General features: G+C 42.1%; 1 protein-coding gene across 4 annotated transcripts in view; it reads left to right on the top strand.

The window, feature by feature from the left end:
* The window catches only part of LOC105495929 (zinc finger protein 107), a 101,589-nt gene that overhangs the window by 51,772 nt on the left and 30,855 nt on the right, over positions 1 to 18,962 (top strand). For all 4 annotated transcript variants that reach the window (XM_011765850.2, XM_071095229.1, XM_071095228.1 and 1 more), the window contains one exon: positions 1,097 to 1,386. In XM_011765850.2, coding sequence (XP_011764152.2) covers positions 1,384 to 1,386 — 3 coding nt within the window. In that variant the 5' untranslated portion in view covers positions 1,097 to 1,383. The remainder of the gene's footprint in view (positions 1 to 1,096; positions 1,387 to 18,962) is intronic.

Below are 18,962 nucleotides of genomic sequence, written 5' to 3'. Positions count from 1 at the left end.
TTATTCAAAAGGTGAACAAAAATATTTTACTATGTCATATTGATATGTAAAATTTTTGTTCGAAAGAAAATCAACTTTTACTTTTGTATTAGTGTATTATTAATACTAAAGCTAATTTTAATAAAACCTTATAAATAAATCCATCAAATGTGTCATTTTTGGCTACTGTAGATTTTCATAAATGTTTTATAGTCTGTTATAATAAATTTTTCAAATATTATATTTTTGGTTTTTTCTTTTAATTTGAAACAATCATTAAGTAATTTCAAACTAGATAAAATGTTTCTAACTTTCTTCATTAAAAGCATATTTTGCCTTTGTTTATATATTATGCAGAATTGTTTTTCATACATCTAGTAGTTTTAATTATATCCATATTAATTACGTTAACTCTTAACAGCCTTGGGTTATTTTATACCTGCTGCCCTCTGCTCTTTTTATGGCCACGGTCTGTTCCACCTCAGAACTAAAGAGAGATATTGGTCGGGAGAGGCCAATATCTTCCCTCACCTCTGGCAGAAAAGGAATGTTCAGGCCCTTCAACCCCCTGTTGTCGAAGCTGCACTTCAATGTGACAGCTATTGGCCATGTATGGCTACTGGGCGTCCAGAATGTGGCTAGTCTGAACTGCGATGTGCTAGAAAGGTAAAATACAGAGTTAAAGATTTAGTTCCAAAAATATATACACTTCATTAATAATTACATATTGCTCAGATATTAATATAATATTTTTGATATAGTGGGTTAATTAAATGGTTAGAATGAATTCCACCTGTTTCTTCTTCCTTCTTAAAGTTTGCTAGGAAATTCAGAATACATATGTGGCTCACGTTTTATTTCAGAGGATTGCCTCCTTTTTAAACTCTCAATTGGCCTGCTCAAAGGACCAAATTCAGAAAGGACATAAAATCTGGAATTTTAAAATAATTGTTACATTATTTTCATGTGTGAATAGCCACATAATACATTATTCATAAATGCATATGACTTTATACGCAGATTAAATGCAAATGCCTTCTGGTGGACCTGGCTCAACTCAGGGAGGAAGCCCTGCCTGAAAAGGCTGCAGCTTAGGTTTCACTTTATCTTCTTCCAGCCCAGCATCTGAGCGTATCTTCTGTCACTCCTGAGGGAGCGGAGCAGCAAACGTTATCCAATCAGCATCGCTGGGCTGGGAACCGTCCAATCAGGCACGCAACTGGAGTGGACAGGACGGCTTCCGGGATTTGGCGGGGCCTTTGTCTCTCCAGCAGCCGGAGCTCCTGGTTTTCTCTTCACTGCTCAGTGTCCTCTGCTCCTAGAGGCCCAGCCTCAGTGTCCCTGTGACCTGCAGATATTGGGAGATCCACAGCTAAGACGCCGGGACCCCCTGGAAACCCAGAGATGGTGAGAGTGCTGGATCCGACATCCCGAGAGAGGGGGAGGGGCTGGTTGGAACCGGTCGGAAGTGGCTGTGGCTGGACTCGGGCCTCCAAAATCCGCGGCCCCGAGTTCTTGGCGCAGCTTGGCCCTCAGTCTCCCGCGGCCCGGAGTTCTCTTTGGCGCAGCTCGGTCCTTAGTCCCCTTCAGCCGTAAGATGGCGGCTGGGCTGACAGCCGGGGCCTTGGGCGTTCTGTTTTCTCCCTGCGCAGTGACTGTGCCCTGGCCTGGAGCCCTCTCTGGGCGGCTCAGCACCCGCAGCGCCGCATCTCTACCCGATTGTGCAGGGTTGCCGGGGGGGTCATCAGGAGAGAATCCTGAGTCGGGATGCGGGGTTCATGAATGTTTAAAAGCTTTAGTCTGTGGAGTTCCTAGTCCATCTTTTTTCTCTTAAAAATCTGTGGAAGTCATCGCAAAAATATTGAAGAATTTAATCAAAGAGTAATTCAAGAATTGTAGAACACCCAGCTGTGGTTTGTAGTTTGTTTTCCATGGGAGGGACTTAAGAAAATACTACTATAAGGTGCATGATAAAGGAAAGCAAATTCAATAATTGGTTAGGGAGAGTTATGTAGTTTCTTAGTTTTAGATCAAGGTGGAAATTTTCTGGTCACGTAATCAGAGCTTAATTGGCAGTTTATGGTTGATTAAGCCTAAATTTTGTTTTCCCCAATGTAGTAATTTACAAAAGAATGCATTTGAGTTAGACTTTTTTAAAAGTAAAAACCCTGGGACTAGAGCCACCTCAGTCTAATTGTCTGCCATTTAATTATTTTCACACTCCACAGGGGACAGATTTTCCCCTGCAACTTTCACATGTGTCTCAAGCAGGGTCTCAAGACTACTCCTTATTCCCCATTCTTTTAGTCTAACTGACTTGCAGTGAAATGCTAAATTTCCAGTTTCTTCTGACATTCCCAAATGCCAACTTCCACTCCCTAATTCACATTATCAACTATTTGTCCTTTAGTGTACATTTTAGATACTGTATTTTAATTAATCATTGTTGACAAATTATTGGGTGACACTTTAAAAAAATTGTTTGCTGTTTGAAAATATTTCCAATGAGAAGAAAACAAAAAATAATCCCCTGACACTGTATTGTAAAAAAAAGTCTGTGCCTATTTTCCTTTTGTCGTCCCTAGGCACAGAGATCTTATCAGAATGTTTTTGGGTCAGGGGTTCCCTTTGGAAACTTTATGGGGTGATGTGTCCTCAGCCACCTTTCAGTTTTCTCCTGGTCCTGGATTTCAGTACTGTGGATAAATCAAGATATCTACTGTGGCTGTGTATGCAAGAATCTCTGGTAAATTTCAGCTCCTGGCCTGGAATGGAACTCTGGGTATCTGGGAATGGGAGACATAGGACAATCTGAGGTTGGAGTGTAGCCTCTCAAGGGAGCAGGTGGATGCCCCGGGGCTGAGAGGAATCTCCTTCCTTTGGAAAGCTAACTCTTTGAGGCATTAAGATTGTGTTGGCTCAACCCAGCTTCCATTTCTGAGGCATATTGCTGGTCAGCCAATCAGATGCTGGTATTGAGAGGAAAACACAGAAATAATTTCTGCCCCCTGGATTCTCTTAAGATTTGTGAAACAAAAAATGGTATCCCAGAAGACAAAAAAAAAAAAATTCAAACTTGACTCCAGTGAGATGGTACAAGAACTTGCAAAGTGAAATGCATGGTGGTCACTGAGCACTTAAGTGAGCAGGATGGGGTGGGAGAATCTCTCTAGTGATTGGGTGGCCTGACTTGACACATGAGTCAGACACATCTGTTTTTTAATCAGCACCGCCACTCCCTGGGTTTGTCACCTTGAAAAGATTTGTTCACTTATTTTGATTTCAGTTTATAACTGTAACTTGCATTTTATTAGTAGGATTTAAAAGGTAAGAAAATATTTACAAAGAGCATAAAAGAGGTGAGTTTCAGAAAAAAATAATATCTAATCATATATTCCATTTATTAAGAATTCTAATTTACCTTTTTCTTTCCCAGACTTCGTTTAGGAATTTTCTCAGGTGTGTTTTTTATGCCTGTGTGATGTCCAACAGTATTCCAAGGCTTAGTTTTTAGAGTGCTACCAGGGAAACAAAAAGGAAAAAAACCTCTCTTCCATTTTGGCTGTAGAAAATGAATACATTTTTACAAGAAAATGTGGTAGATAATTGATGAATTACATAGATTTATGAAAACAGCAGTTCCTCTTTTTGCAGGGTATGTTTGTTACAGTGAATACCTCTGTGCTATATCCTGTCATCTTGGTTTGTAAGGATAATGCTACATTTTTATTTTATTTTATTTTTGAGACAGAGTCTTGCTCTGTCGCCCAGGCTGAAGGGCAGTGGTGCGATCTCGGCTCACTGCAACTTCTGCCTTCCCGGCTCAAGCAATTCTCCTACCTCAGCCTCCCCAGTAGCTGGGATTACCGGCATGTGCCACCATGCCCGGGTAATTTTTGTAGTTTTATTAGACACAGGGTTTCACCATATTGGGCAGGCTGGCCTTGAACTCCTGACGTCAAGTGATCTGCCCGTGTTGGTCTCCCAAAGTGTTGGGATTACAGGCATGAGCCACTGCACCCAGCCGGTTAATGCTAAATTTTATAAGATGAAAGTTGGTACCTCCTAGAAGTGTTCCCATATGACCAATTGATTACTACATAATTTTTAATGAAAATCATAAAATAATACATTTATCATCTGAAAGGAATAAATACTTTTGCATTTCTTATTGAGGTATGAAATGTAAGCACCTTAAAATTTCCTTCCCTTGGCCGGGCGCAGTGGCTCACGCCTGTAATCCCAGCACTTTGGGAGGCCGAGACGGGTGGATCACGAGGTCAGGAGATCGAGACCATCCTGGCTAACATGGCGAAACCCCATCTCTACTAAAAATACAAAAAAAAATTAGCCAGGCGTGGTGGCGGGCGCCTATGGTCCCAGCTACACGGGAGGCTGAGGCAGGAGAATGGCCTGAACCCGGGAGGCAGAGCTTGCAGTGAGCTGAGATCCGGCCACTGCACTCCAGCCTGGGCGACACAGCGAGACTCCGTTTCAAAAAAAAAAAAAAAAAATTTCCTTCCCTTGGCTGGGTGCAGTGGCTCATGCCTGTAATCCCAGCACTTTGAGAAACTGAGGTGGGCAGATCACCTGAGGTCAGGAGTTCAAGACCAGACTGGCCAACATGGTGAAGCCCTGTCTCTACTGAAAAGTTAGTCATTCATGGGTGAAGGGCACCTGTAGTCTTAGCTACTCGTTAGCCTGAGGCAGGAGAATCGTTTGAACCTGGGAGGCAGAGGTTGCAGTGAGCCAAGAGTGTACCACTGCACTCCAGGCTGGGCAACAGAGCAAGATTCTGTCTCAAAATAATAATAATAATAAATTCCTTCCCATATATAAATACTGTGCATAATTTTGCTGAATTTTTAAAGCTGTTTCAAAACCCAAGTGAATAACCTTGACATGGAAATTAAAGCTTGTGTCCAGTGATTCCAAGCTAAGGCTAATATTGAGCCTGCAAAGGGAAGGGAGGTTATTAAAAGCCCAGTTAGTTCTTTCTTGGAAGCCTCCCCTGCTCACCCCAGCCATGGAAGAAGCCTTTATTCTGAGAGAAGCTACAGAGCCCTGGACATCGGGGGACCCACAGGCAGATGCAGTTAACATTAAGATGGAAGAGGAATGGGAGAGTCTTACTAAAGATGAAGTTGTTATCGTTTTGAGGCAGTATTTTACTTTTTTTTTTTACTTTGTAAAAACAGAATGAGGTTTCTCTAAAAAAATTTTGAATTTTAAAGGAGTATTGCAACAGAAGGAAGTACCAACTATAAGATCTTTAAGAATTGCAAAGTTTATGCAGATGAAGACTTTTTTTCTTAGGGAGGAGCAAAGAAGTTTAGAAAGAAGATCACAGGGGAATGGCAAATGAAAGGTGAAAAAATCATATACTAGATTAGAAAATGTTTTATCCTGAAGTCATCAAGTTTTTAGGAGGGACAAAAAATGGGGTTGTATGTTGGCTCAGACTGAGGGTAGCTCAAAGTTCAGGAGCCTGTGGAAAGGAGATAAGTGAAGTTTGATTAAGAAGAATTTTATTTTGACCACTGAAGAAAAATTCAGCTAATTTTTTAATATGAAAAAGAACAAAATACGCAGAGTGAGTGTTTGGTTATTAAATAGTTAAGAAAAAGAACACCATCGAAGTCATAATGGGAAGGGTGTTTCTTTTCATAAACTGTTCCTGGAGAACACAAAGGATGGGGAATTTTATTAATCACAGCTATTTACCAGGATTATCTATGTGCTTCATCTTTCTCTACCTCTTTTCTTTGTCCTGTACATTTTTTCCATTTAAATTTTCCTGGGTTGTATCTTGTATAATAAACTGGTCAACATAACTACAGTGTTTGCTGAGTTCTTTGAATAGCTCTATCAAATTATTGAACTGGAGGGAGTTTATGGGTGTTCTAAATTTTCAAACAGTAGTTTTAGAAGCACAGATTGGCCCATATGGTGTTTGGCATCTGCAGTGAGGACAGTGTTGTGGGACTGAGCCCTGAATCAGGGTCTGCTGACTCTGGGGTCGGAATTCAAATGTTAAACAATGTGTTAGTTTTGGAGAATTGCTTGATATTAAGCAAACTTTACAGATTTGGTGCCAGAAGAAAGATATCAAACAGGCCTGGCCTGGAGTGGAACTCTGGGTGTCTGGGAATGGGATGCTCTACTTTCCTGCACACAGACTGTCACACTGCCCATTGTCCTGTGATTCCAGGTCTCCTGCCATGGTGAGAGAGGACTGAAAACTTAGAGGAAAGGTGCTCTGATTATAGACCCACTTTTCTTGCAGCTGCCATCCCAGAATTTCCACCCACTCACAAACATACCCACTAGACATTGATGTGTCCACCCTCCTCTCAGGACTAGGCACCGCCCTCAGTTATTTCACTACAGCATTTTTTTATTCTAGTGTTTTTTGCCAAAAACCCACAAAAGTGTCTACAAGTCTGGCATATTGCTATTCCCAGACACTGAATCTGCAGAGCAAACTGCTCTCTCTACCAACCAAGGGTTCTGGACCACCTGTTCATAATCTCATCTGCTTGCATGGACACAGATAAATCAGAGGACAGCTCCATCTGGGCCACTCTCTGTAGCACAAACCAGTCCTCCCACCTACATTGCATTCTCTCACACCCATGGATTTTTTTCCTTTTAACTTTTATTTCTGTTTTGGGGTACACATGCAGGTTTGTTATATAGGTAAAATTGTGTCGTGGGGGTTTGGTATGCAGATTGTTTTATCGCTGAAATACTAAGCATAGCACCAAACAAGTATTTTTTTGACCCTTTTTGTTCTTTCACCTTCCACCCTCAACTAGGCCTCTGTTGTGCCCCTCTTTGTGTCCGTATGTTCTTATTATTTAGCTCTTATACATGAGAAAATATATTTGGGTTTCTGTTTCTGCATTAGTTTTCTAAGGCTAATGGTCTCCAGCTCTATCCATGTTGCTGCGAAGGACATGCTCTTGTTCTTTTTTATCGCCACATGGTATTCCATGATGTTGATGTATCATATTTTGTTTGTATTAAATATTTTGTTGTATTTTATTTTTATTATAATTATTTTTGGAGACAGGGTCTCATCCTGTCGCACAGGCTGAAGTGCAGTGGTGTGATCTTGGTTCTCTGCAGCCTTAGCCTCCCTGGCTCAAGCAGTCCTACCTCAGCCCCCAAGTGTGTACCAACAGGTGTGTACTGTTATGCCCGGCTAATTTTTCTTTTTGTGTTTTTTGTAAAGATGTGGTTCTTTCACATTGCTCAGTCTGGTTTTGAACTTTTGAGTTCCGGAAATCCACATGCCTCAGCTTATGAAAGTGCTGTGGTTACATGTGTGAGTCACCATGCCCTACCATACCATATTTTCTTTATCCAGTCTACCATTAATAGGTATTTAGGTTGATTCCATGTCTTTGCTGTGTGAATAGTGCTGCAGTGAACATGCATGTGCATGTGTCTCTATGACAGAATAATTTATATTTCTTTGGGTATAAACCCAATTATGAGGTATCTGGGTCAAATGATAATTCTGTTTCTAGTTCTGTGAGGAATCACCACACTGCTTTTCACAATGGTTGAACTAATTTACGCTCCCACAGGCAGTGTATAAGCATTCCCTTTTCTCTTCAACCTGCCAGCATCTCTTATTAACAATAGCCATTCTGACTGGTGTGAGATGGTATCTCATTGCAGTTTTTCTCTGCATTTCTCTAATGATTAGTGATGAGTATTTATTTATTTATTTATTTATTGAGACAGAGTCTCGCTCTGTCGCCCAGGCTGGAGTGCAGTGGCCGGATCTCAGCTCACTGCAAGCTCCGCCTCCCGGGTTCACGCCATTCTCCTGCCTCAGCCTCCCAAGTAGCTGGGACTACAGGCGCCCGCCACCTCGCCCGGCTAGTTTTTTGTATTTTTTAGTAGAGACGGGGTTTCACCGGGTTAGCCAGGATGGTCTCGATCTCCTGACCTCGTGATCCACCCGTCTCGGCCTCCCAAAGTGCTGGGATTACAGGCTTGAGCCACCGCGCCTGGCCCAGTGATGAGTATTTATTTATTTATTTGAGATGGAGTCTCACTTTGTCACCCAGGCTGGAGTGCAGTGGCATGATCTCGGCTCACTGCAACCTCTCCTGCCTGAGTTCAAGTGATTCTCCTGCCTCAGCCTCCCGAGTAGCTGGGATTACAGGTGCCTGCCACCGTGCCTGGCTAATTTTTGTATTTTTAGGAGAGACAGGGTTTCACCATCTTAGTCAGGCTGGTCTCGAACTCCTGACCTCGTGATCTACCCGCCTTGGCCTCCCAAAGTGCTGGGATTACAGGCATGAGCCACCATGCCTGACCGAGCATTTTTTAAATTTGCTTTTTAGCCACATGTATGTCTTCTTTTGAAAAGTGTCTGTTCATATTTTTTTGCCTACTTTTTAATAAGGTTGTGTTTTTCTTATAAATTTCTTTAAATTTCTTATAGATACTGGATATTAGACCTTTGTCAGAAGCATAGTTTGCAAATATTTTATTTTATTCTGTAGGTTGTCTGTTGATAGTTTCCACTGCTGTGAAATAGCTAGTTTAATTAGGTCCTATTTGTCAATTTTAGCTTTTGTTGCAATTGCTTTTGACATCTTCATCATGAAATCTCTGTCAGTTTGTATGTTAGAATGGTATTTCCTAGGTTATCTTTCAGGGTATTTTATAATTTTAAGTTTTACATTTAAATCTGTAACTCATCTTGAGTTGATTTTTATATATGGTGTAGGAAGGGTATCCACTTTCAATGTTCTATATAGTGTTAGCTAGTTATTCTAGCATCATTTATTAAATACGGAATTCTTCCTGCATTCCTCTTGTCAGCTTTGTCAAAAGACCAAATGGCTGTAGATGTGTGGCATTATTTCTGGGCTCTATTCTGTTGCCCTGGTCTATTGGTCTGGTTTTTGTTGTTGTTGTTGTTGTGGTGGTTTGTCTTTTTTTTTTTTTTTTTTAACCAGTACCATGCTTCTTTGGTTACTGTAGCCCTGAAGTATAGTTTGAATTCAGGTAATGCAATGCCTCCAGCTTTGTTCTTTTTGCTTAGAATTGCCTTGGCTATTCGAGCTCTTTGTTGTTCCATATAAATTTTAAAATCTTTTTTTTTTTTTTTTTTTTTAAAGTTCTGCTAAGAATGTTTTTGGTAGTTTGATGGGAGTAGTATTAGATCTGTACATTTCTTTGGGCAGTATGGCCATTTTAATAATTTTGATCTTTTCTATCCATGAGCATAAAATGACTTTCCATTTATTTGTGTCATATCTAACTTCTTTAAGCAGTGTTTTTGATTGTTATTGTAGAGATCTTTCACCTCCCTGGTTAGCTGTATTCCTAAATATTTTATTCTTTTGTAGCAATTGTGAATGAGATTGTGTTTTTGATTTGGTTTTCGGCTTGGATGTTGTTGATGTAGAGGGATGCTACTTATTTTTGTGCATTTATTTTGTATTCTGAAATTTTGCTTCAGTTACTTTTCAGTTTATGGAGCTTTTCTGTGGGGACTATAGGCTTTTCTTGATGTGTTGTCTGCAAACAGGGATAGTTTGACTTGTTTGGTTCCTATTTGGATGCCTTTTATTTTTGTCTTTTGCCTCATTGCTCTAGTGAGGACTACCAGTTCTATGTTGAATAGGAGTGGTGAGAGAAAGCATCCTTGTCTTGTGCCAGTTTTCATGGAGAAATGCTTCCAGCTTTGTCCATCCCGTATGTTGGTTGTGGGTTCCTCACAGATAACTCATTATTTTGAAGTATGTACCTTCAATGCCTACTTTGTTGAGGGCCTTTACTTATTTTAATGCGAAGGATGTTAAATTTTATTGAAAGCTTCTTCTGCATCTATTGAGATAATCTTGTGGTTTTTGTCTGTATTTCTGTTTATGTGATGAATCACATTTATTGATTTGTGTATGTTGAACTAACCTCATATGCCAGGGATAAAGTCTACTTGATCATAGTGGATTAGCTTTTATGATTAGCTGGATTCAATTTCCCGGTATTTTGCTGATGATTTTTGCATAAATGGTCATCAAGGATATTGACCTGAAATTTTCTTTTTTGGTTATGTCTCTGTCAGGTTTTGGTATCATATGATACTATTCTTATATAGTGGGATGGGAAGAGTGCCTTCTCAATTTTTTGGAATAGTTTTAGGAGAAATGGTACCAGCTCTTCTTTGTACATCTGGTAAAATTCAGCTGTAAATCTCTCTGGTCCCGGTCTTTTTTCGGTTGCTTGGCTATTTATTAGTAATTCAGTTTTGGAGCTTGTTATTGGTCTATTCAGGGATTCAATTTCTATGTTTGCTCAGTCTTGGGAGGATGTATTTGTTCAGGAATTGATCCATTTCTTTTAGATTTTCTAGTTTGTGTGCATAGAGGTGTTCATAGCAGACTTAAACAGTTATTTGTATTTTTGTGGGGTCAGTGGTAATGCCTCTTTTGTCATTTCTAATTGTGTTTATTTAGATCTTGTCTTCATGAATCTAACTAGTGGTTTATTTAACTCATTAATTTTTTCAAAGATTTAACTCCTAGGTTTCTTGATCTTTTGTATAGTTTTTCATGTCTAAATTTCCTTTGGTACAGATGTGATTTTGGTTATTTCTTGCCCTCTGCTAGTTTAGAAGTTGGTTTCCTCTTGCTGCTCTCATTCTTTTATTTATAATGTCAGTTTGTTAAATTGAGATCTTTTTAACTTTTTAATGTGAACATTTGGTGCTGTAAATTTCCCTCTTAACACTAGGTCAGCTGTGTTGCAGTACTTTGTTCTCATTTGTTCCTAAGAACTTCTTGATTTCTCCCTTAATTTTATTATTTACCCAAAAGTCATTCAGGTGCAGGTGTTTGTTTGTTCTTTGAGACAGAGTCTCACTCTGTCACCCAGGCTGGAGTGCAGTGGCATGATCTCGACTCACTGCAACCTCTGCCTCCCAGGCTCAAATGATTCTCTGCCTCAGCCTCCCACCACCATGCCTGGCTAATTTTTTTGTTTTTAATAGAGGTGGGATTTCACCATGTTGGTCAGGCTGGTCTCAAACTCCTGACCTCAAGTGATCTGCCTGCCTCTGCCTCCCAAAGTGCTGGATTACAGGCGTGAGCCACCATGCCCGGCCCAGGTTTTTTAATTTGTATGTAATTGTATGGTTTCAAGTGGTTTTCTTTGTATTCCATTGTATTTTCATCAGGCTGTGATCTGAGTGTGTGGTTGGTATAATTATGGGATGTTTGGATTTGCTGAGAATTGTTTTATTCTGATTAAAAATTGGTCAGTTTTAGAGTATGTGCCATGTGGTGATGAGAAAAATGTATATAGCTGTCTATTAGGACTATTTGGTCAAGTGTTGCATTTAGGTCCTGATATCTTTGTTAATTTTCTGCCTCAATGATTTATTAGTGTCTGTGGGGTGTTGCAGTCTCCCACTATTATTGTGTCAGAATCTAAGTCTCTCTATACATCTTTAAGAAATTGCTTTATTCATGTGCACATGTGAAAGCAAATTAAATCTTGGGCTCCAAACTCAGTAAGCCAAACAGAAAAGTTAATCTGAGAACTGGGTCACACAAACCTGCCTTTCCCTTTTGGTTCCTAAATAAGATGGCTACAAAATGAAAAGCTGCATACCTCCCCCGATAGGTGTCCACAATAAAATTCCTAGTGAGCTGCAGATCTTTACCCCAAAGTGTTTCTGTTAAAATTTTATCATAGAAATGTAAATTCATAGTTTACAGGTTCAGTCACTTCCCTTTCCATCAGACTCAAATGCCTATCTGTTCCTCTGCCCCATTTTGTCTGTGTTATCTTATGTAAAAATTCAGGTTCCCTGCATTTTTCTTCTGCCCTATTTGTCTATGTCATCTGATGTTTAAAAAAAAAAAAATGCAGATTCACTGAGCCAGACAAAGGCATGAATGACTGTATTTTTCTATCCTCTTCTTACATGAAAATTGTGTACTTACCAGTATCCCACCCTTTTCCCTGTAAACTTGAAGCCCTCAAAATCATCTTGGAAGAAAGACATAGACTTGTCTCCAGGGCACATATCCTTAACTTTGGCAAAAAAAACTCCTAAAATGATTGAGATTTCTCTTGTCATTTTTGTTGATTAACAAACCCATAGATTTTTCTTTTTTTTTTTTTTTGAGGTGGAGTTTCACTTTTGTTGCCCAGGCTGGAGTGCCGTGGCATGATTTTGGCTCACTGCAACCTCTGCCTCCCAGGTTCAAGCCATTCGCCTGCCTCAGCCTCCCAAGTAGCTGGGATTACAGGCATGCATCACCATGCCTGGCAAAGTTTTGTATTTTTAGTAGAGACGGGGTTTTGCCATATTGGTCAGTCTGGTCTCAAACTTGTGACCTTAGGTGATCCACCCACGTTGGCCTCCCAAAGTGCTGGTTTTACAGGCATGAGCAACCGCACCTCGCTGGATTTTTTATAACACCTTTCTCTCTCCGTTTTTTTTTTTTTTTTTTTTTTTTCTGTTAACATTCTTTCAGTTGCACACAGTGTGCAAAATTAAGATGTCCAAGAGTTCAGCTGGGCACGGTGGCTCATGCCTGTAATCCCAAGCACTTTGGGAGGCTGAGGCAGGTGGATCATGAGGTCAGGAGATCAAGACCGTCCTGGCTAACACAGTGAAACCCCATCTCTACTAAAAATACAAAAAATTAGCCGGGTGTGGTGGCGGGCACCTGTAGTCCCAGCTGCTTGGGAGGCTGAGGCAGGAGAATGGTGTGAACCCGGGAGGAGGAGCTTGCAGTGAGCCGAGATCGCACCACTGCACTCCAGCCTGGGCGACAGAGCGAGACTCCGTCTCCAAAAAAACAAAAAAAATTGTCCAAGAATTCAAAAACATGTCCAGAGACCTGTCTGTTGTAGGAGAAAATTAAAAATAAGAGGCTTTATTCTCCCATGTGAAAATAACGGAGGATATTTTGCTAATCTCTTTTTTCTTAAAGGATTTAAATTATATGTAGATTTTTGTCTTTGTTGTTTTGAAAGATACGTAAATTATGTTAATAGCTAAATAAATTTTTGGTCATTGTTCTTGATTTGGGATTGTCTCTAAGACCTCAGATTTATTGCTTTGTTTTTGCTTTGGCCAATTTTTTGTAAAATTTTTAATCTTTTAAAGTAGACACAGATTTGTTTAAATCAAAACTCATTTTAAGAGCACACAAAAGTTGAGCACAAAGATAGTATTAAATTTAGCAATACAGAATGACGAAGACTAAAAAATGCTGAGTAAATTCCTTTGACAGAAAACAGATTATCCAAGGTAATTATCTATTATTTGCAGACTGAAATACTTCCATTGCAAAAGCGAGGTTCAGTGTATGAACTGAACAGTGGAGTATGTAGTTGTTGTTTGGTTTCTATTTATTACTTCGGAACAATTAGCCTAGTTAGGTGTAGCATTTGTAGACAAACTGCATTCATATCAATTAAACAGTATTTTCTACACTAGTATTTATTTTGAATGAATCCCTTAGTCATTTTAATATTGAATATTTATTTTGAATGAATATTTCAAAATAAATATTCAATATTTATTTATTTTGAATGAATTTATTTATTTTGAGTGAATCCCTTAGTCATTTTAATATTGTTATTCATACTTTTGAAATATAAAGTGTTTTAATTATGGTTACATACAATATTTTAAAATCCTATGTATAGTATGACTAGTACATTAAAATTATTTATGCTTAGATATTTTATCCAATATGAAAGAAAATTTACTACCAAATTATTACAGTGGATATGAATGCTTACTGATTTATTCAGTAGAGATAATATTAGGGAAGCATGATTTTAGTATCTCTTGTTTCACTAAATTGGAATGCTGCTATTACAAGACAAATAAACAAGGGTGATGTGGCCACTCAAAAACCGTAATAGCTCTTCAGTTAGCCATGATGCAAGCTCAAATATATTCCACTATATTAACAAAGTCCTATTCCAATTGTTCATCAAAATGTTTTGGTGGAAATTGTCAGGCATATTCCAGTATAGATCTCCCATTCAATGGCTAGAAGATAAGAGAGCAGCAGAAATGAAAGAGGAACCTTACTTTGTGTTAAGTTGTAGTCTGGATTGAAGAGGTGACCCAGGCAGGCTTTGTGTGAGCAGTGAGGCTATTTATTCACTTGGGCGCGAGCTCACATAAAGCCTGCTTGGGTCGTCTCTTCAATCCAGACTGCGCTGTAACACACATTTGATGCCGAAACCTGGGATAGGGGAACTCCTTTGGGAGTCGTGTCCCCTAACCCCATCCCCTGACTTCTTGAAGAGACCCAGTCGCGACTTCGGTACCTTGGACTGGCTCTGTAAAAGCCCCGCCTCTGCCTTCGAATCGGTAAGAGACCTCTGTCCTTTCTCAAACTTTCCTTTTCTTAAAGAGAGAGCAGAGGGCCGGGCGTGGTGGCTCACGCCTGTAATCCCAGCACTTTGGGAGGCCGAGGTGGGCGGATCACAAGGTCGGGAGATCGAGACCATGGTGAAACCCCGTCTCTACTAAAAATAGAAAAAATTAGCCGGGCGCAGGGGCGGGCGCCTGTAGTCCCAGCTACTCGGGAGGCTGAGGCAGGAGAATGGCGTGAACCCGGGAGGCGGAGCTTGCAGTGAGCCGAGATTGCGCCACTGCACTCCAGCCTGGGCGACAGAGCGAGACTCCGTCTCAAAAAAAAAAAAAAAAAAAAAAAAGAGAGAGCAGAGGACACTCGCTGTCTGTGTTTCCTAAATCTAACATTGGTCATGGATTATCTCCGGGAAGATAGTCTTCCCTAGGTGAGTGGTCAACCACAGGGACGTGCGTCTTGGTCACTCATCCACTGCACAATTCAAGACTCCAGTTGGGGACACCTGCTGAAGGTCCTTGTGGTTGCTCTCCTCCTAATTTCTCTCTCTCTGTCTCTCTGTTTCTTTAGTCCTCCACTGTCCATCATGGGCAACCTTCTGCCCTCCATTCCTCCTCCTCCTCCCTTGGCCTGTGTCCTTAAGAATCTAAAACCCCTGTGTCTTTCACCTGATCTGGAACCTAAACATCTCATTTTCTTCTGTAATATGACGTGGCCCCAATATAAATTAGACAGTGGCTCTCAGTGGCTGGAAAACGGCACTTTCAATTTCTCTATTTTGCAGGACTTAGACAACTTTTGTCACAAAATGGGCAAATGGTTTGAGGTTCCATACATCCAGGCGTGTTTTACACTTCTGTCCCTCCCCAGCCCTTGTTCCCAATGTGATTCATCTCAAATTCTCCTTCTGTCCTTCCTGTCTGCTCTCCTACCACCCTCTGGCGACAGCGAGTCCTCCCTGTCCACAAACCCTTCCGATATTTCTCCTTCCTGCCCGTCCAACTCTGGTCCCAACCCTTCTCCAGACCCCAGTCCCCCTTCTACCCATACTGCGCCTCCCTATATCCCTTCTGTCCCCACTCCGCCCCATACCCGATCTGGCTTACAATTTGGTCCCACTTCTAATCCCCCTCCTCCCACCCCTCTCTTTCCCTTTTGAGAGGTGGCTGGAGCTGAAGGAATAGTCTGAGTTCATGTTTCTTTCTCCCTGTCTGACCTGTCTCAGGTCAGCCAGTGTTTAGGTTCTTTTCCATCAGACTCCACTAAATATATCTAGGAATTTCAATATTTAACTCAGTCTTGTAACCTCACCTGGAGTGACTTAAATGTCATCCTCACTTCTACACTCACTCCTGAAGGGAGCGAGTTTGGGCCCTAGCTCAGTCCTAAGCAGATGACCACTGGCGCCTTGAACTAGGTCTCCAGGAAGATGCCAGGGAGGTCCCCCATGAAGAGCCCCAGTGGAACTATCAAACAGGATCTCCTGGTATGGCCAGGCGAGATTATATGATCACTTGCTTAGTAGAGGGACTCCAAAAAGCTGCATATAAGGCAGTCATTATGATAAGTTAAACCACTCATGGCAAGGACGAAAATCCAGCCCAGTTTATGGCCTGTCTGACTGCCACTCTCAGACAGTATACAGCTTTAGACCCTGAAGGACCAGAAGGCCAACTTATTCTTAATGTGCATTTTATTACCCAGTCAGCTCCCGATGTTAAAAAAAAACTTCAAAAATTAGAATCTGGCCCTCAAATCCCACAACAGGATTTAATTAACCTTGCCTTTAAGGTGTTCAGTAACAGGGAAGAGGCTATCCGGTGGCAGCGTATTTCTGAATTACAGATGCTTGCCTCCGCTGTTAGATGAACCCCAACCACACCAATAGCCCGTAGGGATTTCAAGGTGTCCAGATCGCAGCGCCCAGCAGCCCCTCCAGGGCCATGCTTCAAGTGCCATAAAAATGGCCACTGGGACAAGGAATGCCTGCAGCCTGGGATACCTCCTAAGTCATGCCCTGTTTGTGCTGGCCCTCACTGGAAGTCAGACTGTCCAACTCAAGCTGCCATCCCTAGAGCTCCTGGAGCTCAACCCCACAGCCCCCTGGCTGACTCCTTCCCTGATGTCATCGGCTTGGTGGCTGAGGAATGACACTGCCCGAATACCTCAAAGGCCCCCGGACCATCATGGACCTCAGGTAACTCTTAAGGTGGAGAGTAAGTCCATCCCCTTTTTGATTGATATGGGGGCCACCCACTCCACCCTTCCCTCCTTTCAAGGACCTGTCTCCTTAGCCTCCATGACTGCTGTTGTGGGAATTGACGGCAAAGCCTCCAGACCTCTCCAGATTCCAATGGTGTGGTGTCAACTAGGTCAGCACTCCTTTTTGCACTCCTTCTTAGTCATCCCCACTTGTCCATTCCCTCTGCTCAGCCGAGACATCCTAACAAAACTGTCTGCCTCCCTCACTATTCCTGGGCTACAGCCACATCTCCTTGCCAGCCTTCTCCCCAACCCCTCACCAACCCCACAAGCTCCTCTAATGTCTCCCTTCCTTAGCCCCAAGGTCTGGGATATCACCTCTCCCTCCCTTGCTACAGATCACTCCCACCTCGTCATCCCTTTGAAGCCAAACCATTCTCACCCTGCCCAATGCCAGTACCCTATCCCTATGCCACCCCTAAAAGGCCTAAAGCCTTTTTACCTGGTTTTTACAACGTGGCATCTTAGTACCTGTTAACTCTGCCATCCTTCCCTTTCAAAAACCAGACAAGTCCTACAGATTAGTTCGAGACCTTTGTCTCATCAGTCAGATTGTACTTTCCATCCATCCTATAGTGTCAAACTCATATGCTCTCTTGTCCAAAGTACCTCCCTCCACTACCTATTATTCCGTTCTCAACCTAAAAGATGCCTTCTACACCATTCCCCTACACCCCTCCTCTCAACCTCTTTTTGCCTTCACCTGGACTGACCCTGACACCCATCAGTCCCAACAACTAAGCTGGACCATTCTTCCCAGGGCTTCCGGGATAACCCTCATTATTTTAGCCAAGCCCTTGCCTGCAACCTACTCTCTTTTCAGCCTTCCTTTTCCTACCTCATCTGATATGTTGATGATCTTCTCTGCAGTCCCTCCTAGGAATCCTCCCAACAGAATATCCTCCTACTCCTTCAGCATTTAGACTCTAAAGGGTACCGAATGTCCCCTCATCAATATTTATACTGATTCCAAGTATGCTTTCCACATCCTTCATCACAATGCTGCCATCTGGGCGGAAAGAGGTTTTCTAACCACACAAGGGTCTTCCATTATCAATGCCTTTATCACAAAGTTCCTCCTTAAGGCTACTCTCCTGCCTGCCAAGGCTGGAGTTGTGTCCACTGCAGAGGACACCAAAAACCGACAGACCCTGTCGCTAAAGCAAATGCCCATGCCAATAAAACAGCAAAAGAGGTGGCAAACGCCTCAGTGTCTGCAGACGTTCCAGTCTGTGCTCCAAAAGGCCAGTACGTTTCTTTCTCATCTATCATCCCTACCTACTCTTGTTCTGAAAGCCTGCTCTACTTGTCCTTTCCAACTCACAAGGCAAGTGGTTCTTAGATCACAGAAAGTTCCTTCTTCCTGCCTCAGAAGCGCAATCTATTCTCTCATCCCTCCATGACTGCTTGCGTGTAGGGTACAAGCCTTTGGCTCACCTCCTAGAGCCCCTTATTTATTTCTCATCGTGGAAGTCCATCCTTAAAGCAATCACCTCTCAATGTTCCATCTGCCACTCCACCAATCCCCAAGGTTTTCTTAGGCCCCCTCCTTTCACAACACATCGGGCCCGAGGGTTTACTACTACACAAGATTGGCAAATTGACTTCACTCATATGCCTCATGTCAAAAAATATAAGTACCTCCTAGTTTGGGTTGATACCTTCGCCAGATGGGTCATGGCTTTCCCTACTGGATCTGAAAAGGCTGCAGCAGTTATTACTTCTCTTCTAACAGATATTATTCTCTGTTTCGGCTTCCCTACTTCCATCCAGTCTGACAATGGTCCAGCTTTCATTAGCCAAATCACCCAGGCAGTTTCCCAGGCCCTTGGCATCCAGTGGAATCTCCACACCCCATACCATCCTCATTCCTTAGGAAAGATTGAAAGAGCCAGCAGCCTCTTAAAAACTCACCCTCCAGCTCCGAAAGGACTGGACTGTTCTCCTACCACTTGTGCTCCTCCGGATCTGAGCCACTGCCCATGAACCTACCGGGCATAGCCCATTCGAACTCTTATATGGTAGTACTTTTCTACTCGGGCCCAACCTCATCCCAGACACCAGTCCTCTTGGGGACTATTTACCCAGTCCTCCAACAGGCTAGGAATGAAATTCGTCAAGCTGCTAACCATCAGGTGCTAACCCACCCCAGATACCCAGCCATATGAGGACACTCTGGCTGGACAGCCCATCCTGATAAAGAGCTGAACCCCCCGATCTCTACAACCTCGGTGGACAGGACCCTTCCTGGTCATTTATAGCACCCCAACAGCTGTCCGCTTACAAAGATCCTCCTCAGTGGATTCATCCTTCCAGAGTAAAGCTGTGTCCATCTGACACTCA

This window comes from Macaca nemestrina, chromosome 4 (assembly GCF_043159975.1).
Source record: "Macaca nemestrina isolate mMacNem1 chromosome 4, mMacNem.hap1, whole genome shotgun sequence".
NCBI lineage: Eukaryota > Metazoa > Chordata > Mammalia > Primates > Cercopithecidae > Macaca > Macaca nemestrina.
The sequence above is the reverse complement of the archived record's forward strand: the minus strand, read 5'-3'. Positions and strand labels throughout refer to the sequence as shown.